This window comes from Gavia stellata, chromosome 18 (genome assembly GCF_030936135.1).
Source record: "Gavia stellata isolate bGavSte3 chromosome 18, bGavSte3.hap2, whole genome shotgun sequence".
NCBI classification, from domain to species: Eukaryota; Metazoa; Chordata; class Aves; order Gaviiformes; family Gaviidae; genus Gavia; species Gavia stellata.
In genome coordinates, this window is record NC_082611.1 from 18,516,591 (window position 1) to 18,534,031 (window position 17,441).

Here is a 17,441-nt window from a genome sequence, read left to right on the forward strand (position 1 = left end):
GTGTCTCCCCGCCGGCGGCCCTGTCCGAGTGGACCACAGGCTCTGGCTGTTTTCTCATCCTGCAGGAATTCGGCTCCGTGGGCCGGGCAGGGGTTTTTTTGTGTGTGTGTCCCCCTCCTTTCACTCTCCCTCTTTGGAGACTTTCCGCATTCTGCCTTTGATCTCCCCCCGTGTTTGCCCAGCCGATCGCTGGGCTCGCCGGGGTTAGAGGCTGAGGTCAGCGCCTTTCCCATTCCAAACACCCAGAAACATCAGTGGGAAGGGAGGGGATTCAGATTACAACCTTCCCGTCCTCCCTTTCCACCCCACTCGCCCCGCTCGTCGGAGCCGGGGATGGACTGAGCCCCTCTCGCCGAGGACACCGCTGCCACCGCGTCCCCGGCGCCCCAAAAGCCGAGCGGCGGCGATGGATGGAGGTGGCGGGCAGCATCGCCGGCGTTCCGGCAGGCGCTGGGCGTGCTGAAGGGCAGAGGTTTGGTCCTCTCCACCTCCTCTTTGTCCCGCTGCCCGCCTGCCTTCTCCCTCGTCCCCTCCATCCTGAATGGGATTTATCCCGAGCCCTCGCCAGCGAGCCAGGCCGGTGGCGTGGGGTGGCCAGATGCCTCCTGGCGGGAATTTCGGCCGCCCGGGCCGGCGAGCAGGCGGACGGCAGCGTGCCCCCATGGGCGTCGCGCTCCTCCTGCCTTTGCTGGCGGCGGCGGCAGCCGGGCTGAGCCTGCAGCCGGGCAGGATGCGGCACCTGGGGGTCTGCCCCAACCAGCTGAACCCCAACCTGTGGGTGGACGCGCAGAGCACCTGCGAGCGGGAGTGCCAGGCCGACCAGGTGAGCGGGGGGGGCTGCGGGGGGCTGCGGGGGTCTGGGGTGGGGGGCATGCCCCGGTCCCCGAGGGAGATGCTTTGGGGTGCGGGTCCTGTGCCCGGTGGTGCAGCCGGTTCAGTTGTTTCAGTGTAAAGGGCTCAGCCCGGCTGCAACTTCGCCCCCCCCGCCGAGCCCCCGCTGCTGGCTGCCATGAGGGGGGTCCCGGGGCCGCTCCCCGGCCCCCCGGCAGGCAAAGAAACTGTTTGTTGGCCCCCCATGTCCCCGCCTCGGGCCGTGCCCTGTGGCCAGGACACCCCCTCCGTGCACCCCCAGGATGCTCCCACCCGAGCCGAAGGGCTGGGACGAAGGGAATGGGTGCGCTGGGACAGGGACCCTCATCAGGCAGTGGGCAGCCTCCCCCAGGGCCCCCCAGCCCTCCCCCCCGGGCCCCCCGGCCCCCCGCTTTACCCCAGGGGCAGGAGCCCACCCATAGACCGGGCTGCCCATGCCAGAGAGCCCCAGCTCTGGGTGCCACAGCCGTGAGGAGGGGCACCAGCACCTCTGCCCCGGTTAGGGCTGCCTGGACCCAAGGGGAGACTCCTTGGCAATTCATCTGTGTAATGAGTTCTGCCTTTCCTCAGCCAGCAAAAGCCAAGAGGGGTGAGACGCTGCCTGCCAGGGGGAGAAGGGGCCGTCATCGCCGCAGTGCACCCCTAAGCATCCTGGGGGGGTCTGGGGTGGGCTGAGGGCGGGCTGGGGCCACCGCAGCCGTTCTGGGGTGGTCTGGCTCTTACGTGGAGCCCAGCGATGCTGGGAGCACACGGGGCTGCGCGGGGGACACCTTCCCACCCGAAAGCCCCGCAGGGGGTGGGAGTAGCACGGCGGTGACCCCCACGTACCCCCCCCCCCCCGCCCCCAATCTCCTCTCATCCCCCTGCCAGGACTGCGAAGGCTTCGAGAAATGCTGCACCAACGTGTGCGGGCTGCGGAGCTGCGTGGCCGCCCGCTTCGCCGACGGCAGCCTGCCGGCACTGGCGCTGGCGCCGGCGGCCTCGTGCGAGAGCTTCGTGTGCGCGCAGCAGGGCTCCGACTGCGACATCTGGGACGGGCAGCCCGTCTGCAAGTGCAAGGACCGCTGCGAGAAGGAGCCCAACTTCACCTGCGCCTCCGACGGCCTCACCTACTACAACAAGTGCTACATGGACGCCGAGGCGTGCCTGCGAGGCACCCGCCTCACCACCGTCCCCTGTAAGCACATCTTCACCTGGCCCGACACCAGCCCCATGCCGCAGGAGACGACGGCGCGCCCCACGCCGGGAGCCGGCCCTGAGGTGCCGGTGCCCCCCGCCCTCTACAGCAACCCCTTCCACCAGTCGGTCCGCGCCGGCGGCACCGTCAGCTTCCGCTGCGACGTCAGCGGGCGCCCGCGACCGGACATCACCTGGGAGAAGCAGAGCGAGCGGGAGGAGAACTTCATCATGCGGCCGGACCAGATGTACGGCAACGTGGTGGTCACCAACATTGGCCAGCTGGTCATCTACAACGCCCGCCACGAGGACGCCGGCATCTACACCTGCACGGCCAGGAACGCCGCCGGGCTGCTCCGGGCTGACTTCCCGCTGTCGGTGGTCAGGCGGGAGCCGGGGGGGACCCCGCGGGCCAGCAGCCCCCAGCCCTTCCCCAGCGCCGAGTGCCTGAAGGAGCCGGACCGGCGGCGGTGCGAGGCGCTGGAGGTGCGCTGGCACTTCGACGCCAAGCAGGGCTCCTGCCTCACCTTCCGCTACGGGGGCTGCGGGGCCAACAGGAACCATTTTGAGACCTACGAGGAATGCCGGGCTGCCTGCTTGGGCAGCGCCCGCCCCACCTGCCTGCTGCCCATGGTGCAGGGTCCCTGCCAGAACTGGGAGCCCCGCTGGGCGTACAACCACCTGCTGAAGCAGTGCCACTCCTTCGTCTACGGCGGCTGCGAGGGCAACACCAACAACTTCGAGAGCAAGGAGACCTGCGAGGACGTCTGCCCCTTCCCCAAGAGCCTGCAGTGCAAGGCTTGCCGCCTGAAGAGCAAGATGGTGCTGAGCCTCTGCCGCAGCGACTTCGCCATCGTGGGCCGGCTGATGGAGATCGTGGAGGATCAGGACTCCGGCATCGCCCGCTTCGCCCTCGAGGACGTCCTCAAGGATGAGAAGATGGGCCTCAAGTTCTTCAACATCAAGTACCTGGAGGTGACCTTGACCGACATGGATTGGAGCTGCCCCTGCCCCAACATGACGGCAGAGGACGGGCCGCTCATCATCATGGGCGAGGTGCACGACGGCATGGCCACGCTGGACCCCAGCAGCTACGTCCGGGCGGCCAACGACAAGCGGGTGAAGAAGATCTATGAGCTGATGGAGAAGAAAACCTGCGACCTCCTGAACCGCTTCCAGGACTAGGAAAGAGCCAGGATGTGCCAACGTGGGGGGCCAGAGACCCACCATGGGGGGGGTCGCAGCCTGGGGGGGGCCCCCACACCACTGCTTGTATCTAGGGGTTACCATTGTCGTGTAGTTCCCCCCCAACCCCATGCTGAGCCCCAGCCCAGCTCCCACCTCCCCTGTAATTTATCTGCCGCGTGCCCCCCCCGTGTCCCCCCCCCAGCCCCGCCAGCAGCAATAAAGGACTGGGTTGGGTTGCAGAGGGGTGGGAGGTCTGCCAGGAGCCCCCCCACCCATAAAAACCTTCCCACGGCACCAAAGCCTCTGGGTGCATGGTAGCACCCCCAGGCGCTCCCAGTGCAGGATCTGACCCCCCCGTTGGGGCTGCAGGGCGGGGAATGGGGATCCCCCCCCCCCATTGTCAGTGCCGAAAGCATCAGGGAGCTGCTGGGGGCAGGGAGGTGAAGCGCTGGAGTTTATTGGGGGGGCTGCAGCACAGTCCAGGGGGGGGCGACGGGAAAGGGGGACGGGTCCCCCACGGGTCCCCCCCACCATTGGCACGGCGTCTGCCCGGGAAACCGGCACGGAGCAAGAAGTCTCCCCCATGCCTCGGGGTGCTGTGCGCCTCCCCCCCACCCCCCCGCTGCCTGTGCCCCCATGGCAGCTTCTCTGGGCCAGGCTGGGGCACCCCATTGCAAAGGGAGCCCCGAAGGGGCCGGGAGAGATGGACCCCCCCCCAGCCAAGCCCTCGAGAAGGCATCAATGGGGTGGGGGGCAGCCGTGCCAGGAAGGTGCCGGGAGATGCCGGGAGATGCCATGGGGGCAGGTTACTGCTTGCGGAAGATGAGACTCTTGTTGTTGGCCGGCATGTGCACCTGGAAGCATAGAGCTGGGGGTCAGGGGGGGGTCCCCACCGGTGTGGGGACTGTCCCCCCCCTTGCAGACCCCAGCACCTACCATCCTCTCCAGGCGCAGCCCGTTGGCCTCAGCCAGCTGCCGCAGCAGTGCCGTGTCCCGAAGGCCCCAGGCCGGATTCCTGACGGAGAGGGAGGGAGGCGTGGGTCGGACAGACGGACATCTCGCCCCCGTGCTCTCCCAGGGGTGCCCCCAGATGCGGGGCGGGGGGGGGGGCTCCCCCGGGCTGTTGCTTTAGGTCTTGTCTTGAAGGACCAACTTGGGAGGCAACTCCCCGCGACTGTAGGCAGCACGGGCAGGACGGACGGGCAGGACGGACGGGCACCATGGGCAGGACGGGCAGCATGGGCAGCATGGGCAGCACGGGCACGACGGGCCACCAGCAGCCCTGGGCCCCCCCACTCCCCCCCTACCTCTGCCTCAGGCTGCGGTCAAAGTCCACGTTGCTCTGGGGACTGATCCGGCCATCCACGGCGTAGGGCTGCCGGGACACGAAGCCGGAGCTGCAGCCACGAGCCATCGTGCCTGTGTCCCCCCTGAGCCCCCCGCCCCAGCCCATGGGCTGCTGTCCCCACCACACACAGAGCCGAGCGAGAAGGGACACGGCCCCCGAGAGGGACCACAGGGCCCATCACCCACTGTGGGTCCCGTCACCCACTGTGGGTCCCATTACCCACTATGGGCCCCCCCGGCCCCTGCCCTGGATGGGGTGAGGGAGGACAGGATCCCACCCACCCTGGGGGCCAACAGCCAAAGCCACCCCATCCAGGGCTCAGCTGAAAGGCTGAGACCCCCCAAACCTGAGCCCCCCCACTTTGCCAGCCCCCCCACAAGCCACGCCCAGAGCTGCCCTCCCCTCTGCCCGCTCCCCAGCATCCCCAGGGACACCCCCGCGCCCGAGCAGCACCCACCCCGTAGGTGAAGAGCACCCCTCCGGGCTTCAGCAGCACTCCAGCACCCTTGAACAGGCCCTGGGGAAAGAGGGAGGTGGGGACGGGGTCAGGGAGCTGGGGACAATCCCCGGGAGCCCCCTCCTCAGCCCTGGGACCCCCAGACCGGGGGACAGGGACCTGGCGAGGGCTGGCGTGGCTCCAGCCCTGCCCCGCTCACCTCGGTGCACCGCAGCTCCGCGATGTGCATCATGTTGATGCTGACGAGGAGGTCGAGGGTGGCAGGTTGGGTGCCCCCCCACGTCTCCCAGCCCTGCGAGACGTCCAGCAGGATGGGGGGCAGCACGTTGGGCACCCGCGTGGCCTCTGTGTAGGCAGCGATGCTGCGGGCACCAAACCCCACGTTAACCCCAGCCGGAGCATCGCCTGCCCCCCCTTCCGCCCCGCATATCCCCCCCCCCCAGCACCCACTGCAGGCAGACCCAAAACCTGCCTGCCCCAGTTGCGGGCAGCATCTCCCAGGTGGAGTCTCTGATGTCTAATAATAAGGTTGTGCTTGCAACACAGCCCTGGGGGGCCGGGGCCGGGGGGGGGCTGCACAAGGCGAGGGGTCTGCTATCACCGAGCTTTGCAACAGGCCAAAGGGTGACGGGGCTGCTGGGGCAGCTGGACAACCGGCAGCAGCCGGACAACCAACAGCACGCGGAGCCAGAGACCCCAGCGTCTAAAAAAAAAACCCCAATTCACCGGTGCCTCTCACCAGCGCAGCCGGAGCATGCTGCTCTCCCAGCTGCCTGCATGCGCGCTGCCTGCACCCACGTGTCCAGGCTGCCCGCACGCTGCCTGCACCCACGCGCCCGTGCTGCCTGCAGCGCTGCCAGCACCCACGTGCTCAGGCTGCCTGCGCGCCACCCTGCACCCAGGCGCCTGGGCTGCCCGCAGCGCTGCCTGCACCCCTGCGCCCGGGCTGCCTGCACCCCGCCAGTACCGCTGCACCAGTACCGCGTGAGTTTGGTGTGATTTATAGCTTTTTGGCACCTTTACCCGCCAGGTCTCCATTCCCGAGGCGTCGGAGCAGGGAACCGCAGCCTCCCGGCCCCAGCCTGGGGATTATTTTTAACCAAGGGCAGCGCGTGCTGGGTGTCGCTGCCAGAGAGGCGACGGGTGGGAAGGACGCCGGCTACACCCGCCCTGGACAGGTGCCGATTTTGGCATCACCCCACCGCGTTTATTTTTTTTTTTGGTGGGGGAATTCCTCCCCGTGCTGCAGAGCTGGCGTTTCTTTTTGTTTCCCGAATGGAAACCGAGCCCTTCCAGCCTGGCGCCGCAATGCCTGGAATGGGCATTTGGCCACGGGCCGGACCCACGCAAGCCTACGCACCGACGCAGAGCAAATAAACACGGCCCGACACGGCTCGCCGGGGCGGTGTGATGCCGGGAGCGGGGTGCGAGCCACCCACCACACGGGTGGGAGCCGCCGGGGTGTCCCGGTGAGCTGGGTGTCAGGCCTGGCATCACCGTGGAGCATCGGCCGAAGCTGTTAAGAGGGGAGGGCGACCGCCGCTCCGCAACGCACGTTTGGGTGCTTTGCAGGTGGGAATCGCTCCGTAGCGGGGCGGACCGTCGGAGAGTTGGATATTGGGGCTTTTCTGGAAAAAAATATATCAAGTATTGATTTGGGGAGCCTGGGCTGTCCAAGAGTTGAATATTACGTTTTTCCTGGAAAAAATAAAGCATCAAGCAGGGGAGCCTGGGCTGTCCGAGAGTTCAATAGTGGGTTTTCCCTGGAAAAAAAATAAAGCACCGAGCTGGGCACTCCGGCCGTGGGTCCGGCGGGAGGGGAAGGGGCTGCAGGCTGGGCCCCCCCCGGTCCCCCCAACGCCGTGCTCCCCGCTCACCTGCGCAGCGCCTGGGGCTCGATGTCGGAGGGTTGCCAGAGGGTCTGCGGCAGCGCCCGGGCAAAATGAACGGCGTGTAGCCCCGCGCCCGCCCCCACCTCCAACACCCGCAGGACTCCGGGTCCCGCGTGGGGACCGGACTCCGCGTACTCCCGCAGCACCTCCAGGATCGGGCCCTTGTTGCGTTCCGCTGCCGCCGGCGCTTGCATGGCTGGAGAGGGAGGTGGCCGCAGTGAGGGGACTACAAGTCCCAGTCGCCCCCACGGGGACCGCCCCCACGCACCGCGGGTGGAGCCTCCCACGGAGGTTTTAAAAAAAAATAAATAAAAAGAGAGCGTCAAGAAATTGTGCGCCGCCCGGGAATCGAACCCGGGTCGCAAGAATGGGAATCTTGCATGATACCACTACACCAGCGGCGCTGTTGGGGGAACGACCGCCCCGTCGGCACTCAGCCTCTCCACGCGTGACCGCGGGGCGGAGCGCAGCCCCGAGGGTGGCGTGGGGCCGTGGGTGCTGCCGCTCTCCCGCCACGCACGGGCCTTTCCCACCCTATTCCCACCCCCCCTAAGAGAAGCAGGTTAACATCCCGCGTGGACACCCCGGGAAAATGGGGGTGCGTGGGCACCCCGGCTGTGGGGAGCCGGAGGGGGGCAGTGGGGTTACCCCACGGCGTGAACGCTCGGCACAGGGAGGGGGGTCCCAGTGAAACCCCCACGCGCCCCCACCCGTTCTGCGACGGCTCCCGCTAACGATGGACGCTTGGAAGGATCCAACCGGAGCGCGAGGATCCGGGGTTCAGGGCTTCCGAGCGCGGAAAGGGCCTCGCCGGGGCACCCATGGGCACCCTATAAACCCCGAGCAGGTCACAGGTGGGGAAACTGAGGCACGACCCCTTGGGTGACAGGGCAGGTGACGAGCCAGTGGTGGGGTCCCCCCGGGTCACAGGGGGTAACGCGGGCCACATCCTGGAGAGTTGGGGGAGTCGCGTGGGGGGTGACGGCTGCTGGGTGCCCCCTTTGCCAGGCGCCCGCGGGTGCCCGGCACCCCTCAGGATCGGGCCCTGCTTTGCAGGATGCTCTTTTGGGGGCCCGGGCACCCTCCGGCACGGCCTCCCGCCCCGGCAGGGCTGTGCCACCGCGGCCACGCGGCTGTCAGGGTGGAGAGAGCAAGGTCACCCTTGTGGGGTGGCTTTGCCACCCCCGGAGCAAGGCTGGAGCGTCCCCCAAGCCCCCGCTGGGTTTGTCACGCAGCCTGTCCCCAAAACCCTGCCATGCCACCCAGCTACGGGTAACGCTGCGGGGTGGCTGGGGACCGGCTCGGGGTCACGTCCCGGGGCTGCACCTCGGCACCTTCCTCGCTCCAAAGGTCACCGCCATGGCCCGGACGCAGCCACCCACTCCGGCCTCCTGTTCACGGGGCGCGGGGCTCACCGGGCCGGTCACAGCGCTGTCCCCATTGTGGTGGCACCTCAGCCCCTGCCTCTGCACCCCCTCACTGTCCCCTTCCTGGGTGCTGTGTGTCCCAGGAGTGACTCCTACGTGTCCCCTGTGTGTCCCATGGCTCCAGTGTCCCCTGTCTCCCGAATGTCCCCTCTGCGTTCCCCGTGACTCCTGTGTCCCCTGCCTGCCTGTGCCATCTTGTGCCCCACGTCTCTCCTGTGCCCTCTCTCCTACTTGACCTCCGTGTGTCCCCGCGTCCCACGTGTGCCCTTTACATGTCCCATGCATGTGCCCTGTGTGTCCCCGTGTCCCGCGTGTGCCCCCCTCTGTCCCCCACATCCCGCGTGTGCCCCGTCTGGTCCCACGTGTGTCCCCACACGCTGCGTGTTCCCCCTCTGTGTCCCACGTGTGTTTCCTGTGTGTCCCCTCTGGTCCCACGTGTCCTGCGTGCGTCCCCGCACGCTGTGTGTTCCCCTCTGTGTCCCCTCTGCGTCCCCATGTCCCACGTGTGTCCCCCCGTGTGTTTCCTATGTGTCACCCACATCCCGCGTGTGCCCCCTCCGGTCCCATGTATGTCCCCACACGCTGCATGTTCCCCCTGTGTGTCCCACGCGTGTGCCCTCTATGTCCCCATGTCCCACGTGTGCCCCCCCGTGTGTTTCCTGTGTGTCCCCTCTGGTCCCACGTGTGTCCCCACACGCTGAGTGTTCCCCCTGTGTGTCCCGTGTGTGTGTGTCCTCTGTGTCCCCGTGTCCCGCGTGTGTCCCCCTGTGTGTTTCCCATGTGTCCCCCACATCCCGCGTGTGCCCCCTCCGGTCCCACGTGTGTCCCCGCACACTGCGTGTTCCCCCGTGTGTCCCGTGCGTGTGCCCTGTGTGTCCCCATGTCCCACGTGTGCCCCACGCGTGTTTCCTGTGTGTCCCCATGTCCCGCATGTGCCCCCCCGCGTGTTTCCTGTGTGTCCCCTCCGCTCCCACGTGTCCCGTGTGTGTCCCCGCACGCTGTGTGTTCCCCCTCTGTGTCCCGTGTGTGTGCCCTCTGTGTCCCTGTCTCCCACGTGTGTCCCCCCCCGTGTGTTTCCTGTGTGTCCCCCACATCCCGCGTGTGCCCCCTCCGGTCCCACGTGTGTCCCCACACGCTGTGTGTTCCCCCTGTGTGTCCCGTGCGTGTTTCCTGTGTGTCCCCTCCGCTCCCACGTGTCCCGCGTGTGTCCCCGCACACTGTGTGTTCCCCCTCTGTGTCCCGCGCGTGTGCCCTGTGCGTCCCCATGTCCCGCGTGTGCCCCCCCGTGTGTTTCCTGTGTGTCCCCCACATTCCGCGTGTGCCCCCTCCGGTCCCACGTGTGTCCCCACGCGCTGCGTGTTCCCCCTGTGTGTCCCATGTGTGTGTGCCCTCTGTGTCCCCGTGTCCTGCGTGTGTCCCCCCGTGTGTTTCCTGTGTGTCCCCCACATCCCGCGTGTGCCCCCTCCGGTCCCACGTGTGTCCCCACGCGCTGCGTGTTCCCCCTGTGTGTCCCGTGCGTGTTTCCTGTGTGTCCCCTCCGCTCCCACGTGTCCCGCGTACGTCCCCGCACAGTGTGTTCCCCCCGTGTGTCCCGCGCGTGTGCCCTCGGTGTCCCCCCACCCCATCTGTCCCCCTCACGTCCCCCCCCGCTTGCCCCCCCCCACCCCCCGCGTGCCCCCGACGTGTCCCCCGCCCGTCCCACGCGTGTGTGTGTGTCCCCCCCCCCCCGCCTCCGTCATCTCCCACGCGCCCCGCCCCGCGCTCCCCCCCGGGGGGGCCCCCCCCGCCCGTCCCGCGCGGGCCCTTTAAGGGCGGGGGCGTGTCGCGGCGGCCGGCCCGGCCCGGCCCGTTAAAGGCCCGGCGAGGGGCACGCGCCGCACTCGGGCGGGGGCGGCGGGGCCGGTGCGGGGCCCGGGGCCGCTACCGCAGGATGTACACGTTGACGCGCGGCCCCAGCAAGCTGGCCACGCAGCGCCGCACAGGTACCGGGGATCGCGGGGAGGGGAGGCGCGGGGGGGGGGTGCTCCCCCCCCCCCGTTCCCCGTTCCCGGGCCGCTCTGACGCCCCGCCGCCGCCCGCAGGTCCGACGCAGCAGGCGGTGGAGAGCAGCAAGCTGGGCGAGCTGCGGGGCCGGTTGCAGCCCGGTGCCTGGCCCCCGGCCAGGTGAGCCCCGCGGCGGCGGCGGCGGCCGCCGTGACCTTGGGGAAAGGTTACCGGGGCGGCCGGGCCGCGCCGCCGGGGGAGGGGCCGCGGGGGTGGGGGGGGGGGGGACGCGCGCGCACCGGGGGCCGCCGCACGGTGCCCGCGTGCCGCGGGGTTGGAGCGCTGCCGCTGTCCGCCCGCTCCTCCCGGAGGCTGAACGCTCGTGGCGTGGGCAGCCCCGGGGCGGGGCGGGCAGAGGCTGCAAAAAGCACGGGGGGGGGGGTCGGGGGGGGGAACACCCGGGATTTGTAGCCGGTGGAGCGGGCAAAGTGCAGGCAGCGGCGGGCTGACTGTCCCGGGGGGGGCGGGCCGGGGCCGGGCTGGGGTTGTGCAACCCCCCCCCCCCCCCGCACGTCCCGGGGGGAGGCACCGATTGCACAAATCCGTTGGCTGAAGTAGCCCCGGGGCCCCCGGTGTGTGCCCACCCAGTCCCGGTGTGTGCCCACCCAGTGCCCCGGTGTGTGCCCATGTCCGGGGCCCCCGGTGTGTGCCCACCCAGTCCCGGCACATGCCCAGGGCCCCAGTGTGTGCCCACCCAGTGCCCCAGTGTGTGCCCACCCGGTCTCTCTGTGTGCCTAGGGCCCTGGTGTGTGCCCACCCAGTCCTGGCATGTGCCCATGCCCGGTCCCCTGGCATGTGCATGGGGTCCTGGTGTGTGCCCACCCAGTCCTAGCGTGTGCCTGGGACCCCAGCCCATGCCCAGTCCCCCGGTGTGTGCCCATGCCCAGTCCCCCGGTGTGTGCCCATGCCCAGTCCCCCGGTGTGTGCCCACCCAGTCCCGGCACATGCCCAGTGCCCCGGTGTGTGCCCACCCAGTGCCCCGGTGTGTGCCCACCCAGTCCCTGTGTGTGCCCATGCCCAGGCCCCCTGGTGTGCACCCACCCAGTCCCGGTGTGTGCCCATCCAGTACCGGCACATGCCCAGTGCCCCAGTGTGTGCCCACCCAGTCCCTGTGTGTGCCTAGGGCCCTGGTGTGCGACCACCCAGTCCTGGCATGTACCCATGCCCAGTCCCCTGGCATGTGCATGGGGTCCTGGTGCGTGCCCACCCAGTCCTAGTGTGTGTCTGGGACCCCAGCGTGTGCCCACTCAGTCCCTGTGTGTGCCCATGCCCAGGCCCCCAGGGTGTGCCCACCCAGTCCCGGCACATGCCCAGGGCCCCAGTGTGTGCCCACCCAGTCCCCTGGCATGTGCATGGGGTCCTGCTGTCTGCCCATGCCTGGGGCCCTGGCGTTTGACCACCCAGTCCTAGCATGTGCCTGGCACCCCAGCATGTGCCCACCCAGTCCTGGTGTGTGCCCACCCAGTCCCAGCACATGCCCAGGGCCCCAGCATGTGCCCACCTGGTCCCGGTGTGTGGCCAGGGCCCCAATGTGTGATCACCCAGTCCTGGCATGTGCCCATCCCTGGTCCCCTGGCACGTGCATGGGGTCTTGGCGTGTGCCCATGCCTGGGGCCCCGGTGTGTGCCCACCCAGTCCCTGCGTGTGCCTGGGGCCCCGGTGTGTGACCAGCCAGTCCTGGCATGTGCCTGTGCTCAGTCCCTTGGCATGTGCATGGCTCCTGGCGTGTGCCCGTGCCTGGGGCCCTGGCGTGTGACCACCCAGTCCTAGTGTGTGCCCAGGGCCCAGTGTGTAACCACCCAGTCCTGGCATGTGCCTGGGGCCCTGGCGTGTGCCCAGCCAGTCCCTGTGTGTGCCCACCCAGTGCCCCTGTGTGTGCCTGGGCCCCCAGTGTGTGCCCACCCAGTGCCCTGGTGTGTGACCACCCAGTCCCTGCGTGTGCCTGGGGCCCCAGTGTGTGACCACCCAGTCCTGGCATGTGCCTGTGCCCAGTCCCCTGGCATGTGCATGGGTCCTGGCATGTGCCCACCCAGTCCTAGTGTGTACCTGGGGTCCCAGCAGGTGCCCACCCAGTCCCGGCATGTGCCCAGGGCCCCACTGTGTGACCACCCAGTCCTGGTATGTGCACGGGGTCCTGGCGTGTGCCTCTGCCTGGAGCCCTGGCGTGTGCCCACCCAGTCCCTGCGTGTGCCTGGGCTCCCAGTGTGTGACCACCCAGTCCTGGCATGTGCCCGGGACCCCAGCATGTGCCCACCCAGTGCCCTGGTGTGTGACCACCCAGTCCCTGCGTGTGCCTGGGGCCCCGGTGTGTGCCCACCCAGTCCTGGCATGTGCCTGTGCCCGAGGTCCCGGTCTGTGCCCGCCCGGTCCCTGGGGCTGGCAGGTCCCAGCTGCAGCCCTGGCTTTTCCCGGAGGCCATGGTGGCCCCCGGGAGGGTTTGGAGGTTGTCCTGTGTCCCCGAAGGGCGGGAGGCCGGGAATGGCTTTTGGGTGAAACTCTCGGCTTGGAGCGGCAAGAGCTGGAGCTGTTGGGTGGGTGTTGGGGGGGATTTACGCAGCCGGAGGGGTGAGGGCTTCTCCGAAGGAGATGCCTTCTCAGCTGGAGAGCTGGGACCAAACCTGGCAGAGCGGGCAGCTCCGCTGTCGGGCAGGGCTGGGGGGGCCTGTCCAGCCTTTTCTGGCACGAAACGGATGAGAAAAGCCTCCCCCCACCCCAGCTCCCCTCCTTCCTGGGATCCTTCACTAACCCATGTGGCTGTTACCACCCTCATCCTCCTCCAGGCAGGCTGCTGCCCTGCCCGCAGCGGGCAGGGGTGCCCACCCGCTGCCCAACCCAACCATGGGCGATTTGGGGTGCCCATGGGGTAGGGGAGTCACGGGCAGGGGCTGCCTCTTCTGGGTCTCGCCCGCCCTGCAAACCCTACCCCGTCTGCGCTCCCCTTAGACTTTGTCCCGTGAGAAACGTGGCCTTTGTAGGTATGTCCTACCCCGAAGCTGAGCAGAAAAGCCAAAATACTGAAGTTTTACGTTAAACGTGCCCACAAGTCTCATCCCAAACCTTTCCTCTTGATCTACCCGGTTTTCCTGGTTCCAGGCTGGGGCTGGTTTAAGTGCCCTGCTCTCCGGAGGGGATCCCAGCTCCGAGGAAGCCTGACCTGCTCCCGCTTGGCAGAGGGTTTTGTCCCGGTCCCGGGGCACCGCGGGGGTGTGCAGGGGGCCGGGGCTGCTCCAGCAAACCGGGGTGCTTGGTCTGCGGAGAACGGCACGACGGCGTGCGCCCCTGCCCAGAGCCTAACTGGATTTCACTTCCGTTTTCCTGATATTTCAGCAATTTTGGTGGCAGATTTTTTTATTTTAGGGTCTGCACTCGGGGCTGGGGCTGGAGGATGGGTGGGAGATGGGCGGCGGGTGCTTTTCCCTGGGGAGCTCCCCTCGTTTGCGCCCCTCTCTGCGCAGGAGCCCCATCTCCCGGGGGGGGCTGGGTCCCTTTTTGTCCCCTCCCTTGGGGACAGGGCTGAGCGGGGCTGGCTGCGCCCATGCCCCTGGCCTCGCCGGGCAACTGTGCACGCCATGGGGCAACATGGGGCATCCGAACAGCCCCCCTCCTTGCTCCAAACCATGGTGGGAAGAGCCGCCAGCCCCCCCCCCTCACCGCCCCCCGGTTTCCCTCGACAGCCCAGCCCAGAAACTCGTCTTCAACAGAGTGAACGGCAAGAGGCCGCAGGTGCTGCCGCAGCAGGTCTCGGCCCCCGAGGAGTGCTACACGCTGGCCCACGAGGAGAACGTCCGCTTCGTCTATGAAGGTGAGGGCTGAAGGTCCCTGGGGTGGGCACCTGCCCGCCCCCCCCCATCACATCCCCGGAGCGGGGGGCTGGAGGATGTGGGGTCCCTCCTGAGGCAGCTGCATCGTGCTGGGGACCTTGGTGGCAGGGATGGGGTCCCCAGCCTGGGCAGCTGCCCTCCCTTTCTCCTGCTCCTCTCCCACAGCCCCCCCCTGGGCTGGGAAATGCCCATCCCAAACCCATCCGCTGCCTGTTTCGGTGTGTCCCCCCCCCAGCCTGGCAGCAGGTAGAGCAGCAGCTGGACGGCAGCCGGAGCGGGGAGAGCGCCTGCGGCCCCGTGCAGTATGTAGAGAAAACCCCCAACCCTGGACTGAAAAGTAAGTGGGGAAACAGTTGTGGTACTCGGGGGTACATCGGGCTCACGGGTGCAATGAGCTGGTGGGGGCTCAGCCAGGCACCGGAGCAGGGTTGCAATGGGAGGAGGAGGATCCCACTGCTGGATGGGGTCCGTCCTGCTGATGCTGAGGCTGCTTGGGGGGTGCTGGGGATGTCCCGCTGCGCCCCGACGGAGGAGCCCAAGCAAGCGGGGTGCCTGGTCGATGACTCTTTGGGAAATCATGCTTTCTCCAGCCACCAAGGTGGGTTCACCATCGTGCCGGAGAGGGGCCCCCCCGGGTCCCGCCATGGGGTCCTGCCTCTCCCGGCACCAAGCAGGACCGAGCCGGAGTGCGGCGCTGCGGAGACAACACACTTCTCTGATGGCAGCTGGAGTAAGGGCTGTGAACACAGCCTGGGGGCTCCCACCGAGAAGTCCCCAAGAAGAGAAGGTCCCTGTAAACCCAGTCTGGCCTTTTGGGGATAGGGCACGGGGGGGGGGGGAGAAATTTTGGGGTGTCATTTTTTTTTCCAGTGGCAAATGGTATGGCGCAGGGGGAGCAGCCGGGGCTCTGCTCCAGCCGTTCTGCTACGCTCCCCTCTCTCCCTCCCCTCTCTTTCAGACTTCGTTCCCATCGACCTGGAGGAGTGGTGGGCACAGCAATTTCTGGCCAAAATTCAAAACTGCTCATAAAAGGGAAGAAAGGTTTGGGTTTGGGTTTTTTTTTTTTAAGAGAAACAAAGCTGAGAGCTGGTCAGAACCCAGAATCGGTGGCATTTTAGAACCACGTTTTTAAAAGATGACCGAAATCAAGTGACCCACGCTGCCAGGCCAGCGGGACCGGACCACAGCCATGCCCGGCTGCACGCCCCCCTTCCTGCGCCCGGCGTGGAGGAGCAGCGTGTGGCCCCAGCCAGGATTCCTTAAGTGCCAGTTCTTGGACCGCTGCAGCTCCTGCAGCCTCCAGCTTCCAGGGACACTGCGGTGCCATGCTGGGGACGAGGCAGCGCATCCCGCCCTGCGGCCGTAGCCACGGGGAGGACAGCGGGGTGCTGTAGCAGGACGGCCAGAGAATAAAGCGCTGAAACTGCCAGTGGAGAGGCACTTGCGAGATGCGGAGGATGTGCTTGCAGGAGGTGGTGAAGCGGTTGGGGTGCAGCATCGTGCGCTGGGCTGGCGTGGAGGGGAGGATGCTCGGGGCAGAGTGCTGCCTGAGCGGGTACTGTGCCGCTCCGGAGGCGAAGGGCTCGGAGCATCTGTCTTCCTTGGAGCTGCAGCCTTGCCCCAGTGCTGCCTCATCCCCCCCAGGGCTCGGGCTGGTGCTGCCTTGGGGTGTATGTTTGGGATTGGGGGGGGACGACATAGGGGCAGCTGCAGGTGCCATGGGCAGGGTGCTGAGCACCCTGGCTGTGGTTCAGAGCCAGGCTGCAGGAATGAGGGTGCCAGCCCTCCCGCTGCCACAGAGGCCCTCAATGTTGCTCTGACAAAAGCCCTTTTCAGCCCCAAGCTCATGGTCTCCCCCTTGCCCATGGCTGGTGGGGTGCAGTGGGGGGGGGGCTAAGAGAGGGTGGTGGTGGCTGCTTGGGGTGGAAGCGATGGGGACCCTCAACTTCTGCTTCCAGAGGCACGTGGCACACAAAAATCTGAGTCCGGGGGCTTTTCTGGATTGGACTGAGTCCTTCCAGGTCAGGTTTTGGAGGACAGCCCCCCCAAGTCCTCCCCCCCAAGGCAGGGAGCAGGAGGCCAGCACAGCCTGAGCAGCCCAAGCCCACCAGGACTGGAGCTGTTCTCCCACTCCAAAGGACGCCAGGGAACACCCACTGGGGGAAAAAACCACACAACCCAACAAAAAACCTTTATTAATCTTATGGTGAGAATAACGACCCCACTGCAGGCAGAGGGGAGCGGCAGCAGCCTGGGGCTGGTGACGCTTCTCCCACCGCACGTGGCCTGGGAGGCCGGAGCGTTGCCAAAAGCCACCGTGACCCTGCCAGCGTAAAACCCGGCTGACCCTGAGCAGCAGCGCCTGCCTGGTCCTGTCCCCGGGGTTGGGGACGACTCGATGCTGCGGCTGCAGCCAAAATACGAGCGAGCAGCACCGTGCACAGCTGGCAGCTCCTGCCTCGGCGAGAGGGTTGTTACAGCACCGTGGGACGGAGAAACGCTGCTTCGTTACGGCTTTCTTCGTTAAGGCCGGGATGAACCCAGCGGTGGTGGGCTGGTGCCAGGGGGATGCCATCCTTGCCGCTGATGACTCTTGCCGCCGGCTCTGCCGTGGCGTCCATGGGCACTGTGGGGGTTACGCTACCTCCGTGCCACCTGCCCCAGGACCAACCTTGCAGGGGTGTCACCAGTACCCCAATGGGGGGGTCTCGGCTCTCCCGCCTGTTGCCGCTGTGCTCGGGGTGCTGCCAGCCCGTGGCAATTTGGCATCTCGCCCTCCTGCAACCCCCCCCTTTCCCACTGCTCCCCATCCCAGGCAAAGCCCCTGAGGCTCTGCTGCATCCTACCCTATCTCCCAAAAAAATCCACTTACTGGGAGTCCCAGCACTTTCCTGGTGGCTCCCGGCACCCTCCCACCAGAAAACATCCCCCTCTTTTCTCGCGCAGGCACTGCCCCCGGGAAGGTTGCCGGTTTTCCCACGGCACGGTGTCCCCGGCACTGGCTGGCTCTGCCGCCTGTAGGGATGCTCCCTGGGAGCAAACCCTCTATGCCAGCAGCTCTGAGGGGTTCCAGGGATGCTCCCCGGGAGCAAACCCTCTACGCCAGCAGCTCTGAGGGGTTCCAGGGACGCTCCAAGGGAGCAAACCCTCTACGCCAGCAGCTCTGAGGGGTTCCAGGGACGCTCCCAGGGAGCAAACCCTCTACGCCAGCAGCTCTGA

The 17,441-nt window shown here is 67.6% G+C and overlaps 3 protein-coding genes and 1 non-coding gene across 5 annotated transcripts; 2 read left to right on the forward strand and 2 right to left on the reverse strand.

The window, feature by feature from the left end:
* The first annotated feature begins 598 nt into the window (after positions 1–598).
* WFIKKN1 (WAP, follistatin/kazal, immunoglobulin, kunitz and netrin domain containing 1) lies at positions 599–3,231 on the forward strand. The gene is made up of 2 exons (XM_059826615.1): positions 599–823; positions 1,741–3,231. The coding sequence occupies exons 1-2, from the start codon at positions 599–601 to the stop codon at positions 3,229–3,231; spliced, it is 1,716 nt and encodes a 571-aa protein (XP_059682598.1).
* Positions 3,232–4,040: 809 nt separating this feature from the next.
* On the reverse strand, positions 4,041–7,125 carry METTL26 (methyltransferase like 26). The gene is made up of 6 exons (XM_059826554.1): positions 6,917–7,125; positions 5,239–5,401; positions 5,040–5,099; positions 4,542–4,609; positions 4,171–4,249; positions 4,041–4,088 (listed from the first exon to the last, which is right to left on the reverse strand). The coding sequence occupies exons 1-6, from the start codon at positions 7,123–7,125 to the stop codon at positions 4,041–4,043; spliced, it is 627 nt and encodes a 208-aa protein (XP_059682537.1).
* Positions 7,126–7,264: 139 nt separating this feature from the next.
* TRNAG-CCC (transfer RNA glycine (anticodon CCC)) lies at positions 7,265–7,335 on the reverse strand. The gene has a single exon. It is a non-coding gene; the product is annotated as a tRNA-Gly (tRNA).
* A 2,939-nt stretch (positions 7,336–10,274) lies between these two features.
* On the forward strand, positions 10,275–15,662 carry MCRIP2 (MAPK regulated corepressor interacting protein 2). 2 transcript variants are annotated; one of them, XM_059826285.1, is made up of 5 exons: positions 10,275–10,340; positions 10,440–10,521; positions 14,076–14,203; positions 14,458–14,559; positions 15,181–15,662. In XM_059826285.1, exons 1-5 carry the CDS (start codon positions 10,289–10,291, stop codon positions 15,249–15,251), a joined length of 435 nt encoding a protein of 144 aa, XP_059682268.1. In that variant the 5' UTR covers positions 10,275–10,288; the 3' UTR covers positions 15,252–15,662. The 2 variants fall into 2 exon arrangements, with proteins under 2 accessions (XP_059682268.1, XP_059682269.1); XM_059826286.1 differs by lacking the exons at positions 10,440–10,521; positions 14,076–14,203.
* The last annotated feature ends 1,779 nt before the right edge of the window (positions 15,663–17,441 follow it).

Excerpts from the sequence above, each read along its gene's own strand:
- WFIKKN1 (XM_059826615.1), top strand. The coding sequence starts at position 599 with ATGCCTCCTGGCGGGAATTTCGGCCGCCCGGGCCGGCGAGCAGGCGGA. Across the intron at positions 824-1,740 it reads GGGAGTGCCAGGCCGACCAG|GACTGCGAAGGCTTCGAGAA; the intron begins GTGAGCGGGGGG and ends TCCCCCTGCCAG.
- METTL26 (XM_059826554.1), bottom strand. The coding sequence starts at position 7,125 with ATGCAAGCGCCGGCGGCAGCGGAACGCAACAAGGGCCCGATCCTGGAG. Across the intron at positions 4,250-4,541 it reads GACCGCAGCCTGAGGCAGAG|GAATCCGGCCTGGGGCCTTC; the intron begins GTAGGGGGGGAG and ends CCTCTCCGTCAG. Across the intron at positions 4,089-4,170 it reads GGCTGCGCCTGGAGAGGATG|GTGCACATGCCGGCCAACAA; the intron begins GTAGGTGCTGGG and ends CTATGCTTCCAG.
- MCRIP2 (XM_059826285.1), top strand. The coding sequence starts at position 10,289 with ATGTACACGTTGACGCGCGGCCCCAGCAAGCTGGCCACGCAGCGCCGC. Across the intron at positions 10,522-14,075 it reads GGTGCCTGGCCCCCGGCCAG|CCCAGCCCAGAAACTCGTCT; the intron begins GTGAGCCCCGCG and ends TTCCCTCGACAG. Across the intron at positions 14,560-15,180 it reads CCCCAACCCTGGACTGAAAA|ACTTCGTTCCCATCGACCTG; the intron begins GTAAGTGGGGAA and ends CCTCTCTTTCAG.